General features: G+C 38.3%; 1 protein-coding gene across 1 annotated transcript; it reads right to left on the bottom strand.

The window, feature by feature from the left end:
* Positions 1-552: 552 nt before the first annotated feature.
* LOC136208770 (uncharacterized) lies at positions 553-3,143 on the bottom strand. The gene has a single exon (XM_065999962.1). It carries the CDS (start codon positions 2,754-2,756, stop codon positions 726-728), a length of 2,031 nt encoding a protein of 676 aa, XP_065856034.1. The 5' UTR covers positions 2,757-3,143; the 3' UTR covers positions 553-725.
* Between the last annotated feature and the right edge of the window lie 759 nt (positions 3,144-3,902).

Consider the following 3,902-nt stretch of genomic DNA (forward strand, 5'->3'; position numbering starts at 1 on the left):
CTATTTGCTCATTAAGGTGCATGTGATGAAGACTGATAAATACAAATATAAAAATAGCTCTTTAGTACCATTTGACTTTTGACTTTTTTTTTTTAACCCGGTTAGTCCATTTGGACTGTAACGAAATGAACCATAAAATACCTGTTTGCAAACTTTTAATCCACGTAGTTTATATTTAAAAATCACCCAAACCACGTATTACATTCCCATTTTCTTAATATACGTGATCTGTCAAATGTGATAATCATCCGGGACCAGAGGAAGTAATTTCTATGCTCCCCGTAATTGTACATTTTGACTATCAAAGTAATGGTCTAATCTAACATAGAATGATATACACAGATACCTTAATAGTACAGTGATCCAATTTTTACTAACTTTGTCCAGGCAAAACCCCGATAAGAATACAATAGAATAGAGCCTTGAGAAACAACAACAGCAAAGCTTTAGTCCCGAAATGATTCCGGATCATCCTTAGCCCCGAAATGATTCCGGGTCGGCGAATAGAGCCTTGAGAAACAAAAAAAAAAAAAAAACCCATAGAACAGCAAGAACCTGCAAATGCAAAATATGCACACCAACATTTTTTATAATCTTAGATAATTATAACCTGAAAAATTGATGGTATGTACACTCAACTCAACAACAAGGAAGAAGCATAAAAAATAGTATATGCAAGAAGAAGAAGCTAAAACTAGAAGTATTTTTTTGATAGAATAATCAAATCAATGGAATCCCCTTGAACCTCTTGACTGATAAAGCTCCAATCTACTCTTTGCATCAGGCAACAATGTCTCAAAAACTTCATCTCTAGTTACAAATGATTGCTTATATGCCCATTCCAACACTGTCAACACTTCCGCCTGTGCAAGCTCTTCACTATCTGGCACATGGAGTGCAATGTAGCATAGCAGAAGCAATGCTGATAGCTGCACAATTTGTTCCCCAAAATACACTAGTTGTATCAGATGTTTTGCTCCTCCTGCTTGTATGATCGCCTTTGAATGATCAAGGTGTAGATAGTTTTCAGAACAAGCAAATTTTGTGAGAGCCACTGCTGCTTCTCTTTGAATTTCAGCTTCTCTTTCGTCTAGGAGGTTAACCAATGGGGCAATCATTCGTGTTTCGGTAGCGCGAAATGTTCTTGCTAGATTCCCAATTGCGTTTATGCAAGGTACTAAGAGGTCTGAATCGGCTTTTTCGATGATTTTGAGTAGTTGGTCAATCACTGATTTGCAGGCAGGGGAGTTGGGTTTGAATGCTGATCTTCTTAAGTCTGGATCTTTTTCTGCTACTGCTGTGATTTCCTTTACTGCCATGGCGGAATTGTATTGTACTTCTTCACTTCCTTTCTCTAATAGAACAGCAAAGCATAAGAGTGCTCTTGATTCTGTTATATTGCGGCAGATTGGTGAGTTTCCTTTGGCTAGGTTCCAGAGGGCTCTGGCGGACATTGCTTTCATGTAGCCCTTTGTTGCAGGGTCTTCAAGCTCTCTTCCCTTCATGCTAACTCCGGAAAGGGATTGATTCTGCTGATGATGAGACTGGAAATTCGCCTTCAAACCATTGTTTCCATTTCCAATCACAACATTACCAGTTTGATTTTGATTTTGATTTCCCCCAATACTACTTGTCCTCTGCCGCGGCTGCGGCTGCGGCTGAGGGTGTGCCTTGGAGGCTGCATTCAATGCGATTGTATTCGTCACAACATTGTGCAATTGGCTTGGTGTGTGATTCCCTAAAGGATGAGGGATTCGAGTTTGATCATCATCAAGAACTGTTGATGGTGTTTTGATTGGGGGATTAGTTGCAGGGGAAGTAGAATTGGTATTGCTCGCCATTAGAACAGCATGAATTGAAGTGGCTTTATGGCTAGTAATTGCATACTTGCTATGCTCTTGAACTGTTTCAAAAGCAAGATGCCCAACCAGTAATCGAATAATGTTATGCTGAGCAAAAAGATCTTGACATTTGGGATAATTAGCAGCAAGTTCCGATACAGCCCAGGCAACGACGGCCTGAACTTTCATCGGACCTTCTTTGAGAATTTTAGCAAACACTATGCAGACACCTACTTGGATCATATACTCAACGCTCTCCGGATCACGACCTAGCAATCCAATTGCTCTCGCGGCGTTCTCCTGTCCTTCCATTTTCCCCTCTTTCACCAATTTCAACAACGGCTGAACTCCGCCTTCTTCAATTATCAGTTTCCCGTACCGATCATTGTCTCTCGCCAGAGAAACCAGAGAAGCCGCAGCATCAGATCTATCATCCAATGAACCTGTATAGAGAATCGCAATCTGCTCCCATATAAGACACAGAATCGGCTCATTAGCCGCAATTGGCGGCAATCCGAGATACTCGTCATCGCGTTCATCAGCGGAAGCCGATACTCGTAACAACCACGAAACATCTCCGATCGAATTCTCCAACTGAGATGACATTTTGCGAAACGCCGCAGCTGGAGTTATGGTGAAAACGCGTTTCATGAACCCGTTGGCTCCGCATTTCTGAACAAGATTAAGAGCCTTATCGAGTACTTGCTCAGTATCGTCAATGATCCGGCGAGTTGGTCGCTCGTATAGGTCAGAGCTAGCTCGAGCGGCTTGACGGAGTAGGGCAGCGAGTTTTTCGGTTTTGGATTTGAGTTCTGCGCACTCCTGTTTGGAAGATGTAGCCTCATCTGCAGCTTTGATTACTTGGTCCGCTAGTTGAATTGGCTTGGCTAAGATGTGTTTTACCAGGTCCGCCATGGAAGTAAATTCACGGCGGACGGAAAATCAGAAAAATGAAAGAAAAAGGAGGAGGAAGATGAGATCGTAAGAAGCGTAGCTTGATTGGCGGAGATGATAGAGGAGAGGAGGAAAGGAAGGGTAGGTGGGTGAGGATATGAGCTGGAAAAGCCTGGAGAGTATAGTATTATTTAAGGGATAAATTTGAATGGGTAATTGGGTTAAAGTGTGGAACTTTGAGCAGCTTTAATTTTGGTGGTTAAATATTTGGGATTTTGTGAGATTGCAGAGAGAGAGAGAGAGAAGAGTCTCTGCCATGGCTTCCATGGTGGACGGGTTTTACAAGGTCAAACGCGGTGTTTCTTTCTTCTTCTTCCTCCTCTTCGTCTTCTCCGTTTTTTGGTCTTGTGATTTTCTCAATATTTATTAGGAAAAACGCCCAATTTGACCATTGCATTTTTTTTGGAAAATTTAAATTATTACTACTATCATTTTTGTAAACCTTTTTTTTTTTTTTTTGGAGGAAAGTAAACTTTCTTTTCTTTTAAAATTCAATTTGGACACCTAAGAAAAAATTTAACGATTAATAAATTAAGGTATGATAAGTGTAATAAATATTTAATGTTTTTTTTGAAAGACATTCAAATAATGGTTAAAAGGGTATTTGTTTCCTTGTTTAGGAGAGCGTTTAGCGTTTCACTTCAAATTATAGAAATATAGCGCTTAATTAGGTTTATATAACATCATCGTTTATTTTTTTTTATGGAAACCACATCGTTTTGAAACTTTTCACGAGAAGCTTCTTTATGGAGATTTTCATGAACAACTGTTTATAGTTATTTACTATTTACAAAATTATCTTTTTTATTTTTACAAAATATGTTTCATTTTAACATTGTATCTATTTTTATAACATCATTGTCGAAAGAATAAGGTTTTGTTGCGTTCAATAAATTTTTTATTTTTTTATTTAGATTTTTTTTTTAATTTGTGTAATATGTTTATTATTTTTTTATTAATTTGTTGATTAATTTAAAAATGCTCATATTAGACATTACAACAGTTCAACATAATTTTATCAAACACTAATAATTAAACAGATAATAACAAACAGCAAACAACTTACTGCAACCGCAAACAACTAACAATAACAGCAACCGCTATTAG

Source organism: Euphorbia lathyris, chromosome 10 (genome assembly GCF_963576675.1).
Source record: "Euphorbia lathyris chromosome 10, ddEupLath1.1, whole genome shotgun sequence".
In the NCBI taxonomy this organism is placed as follows: Eukaryota; Viridiplantae; Streptophyta; class Magnoliopsida; order Malpighiales; family Euphorbiaceae; genus Euphorbia; species Euphorbia lathyris.

Bases quoted from the DNA above. Each gene is read 5' to 3' on its own strand.
- LOC136208770 (XM_065999962.1), bottom strand. From the start codon at position 2,756: ATGGCGGACCTGGTAAAACACATCTTAGCCAAGCCAATTCAACTAGCG.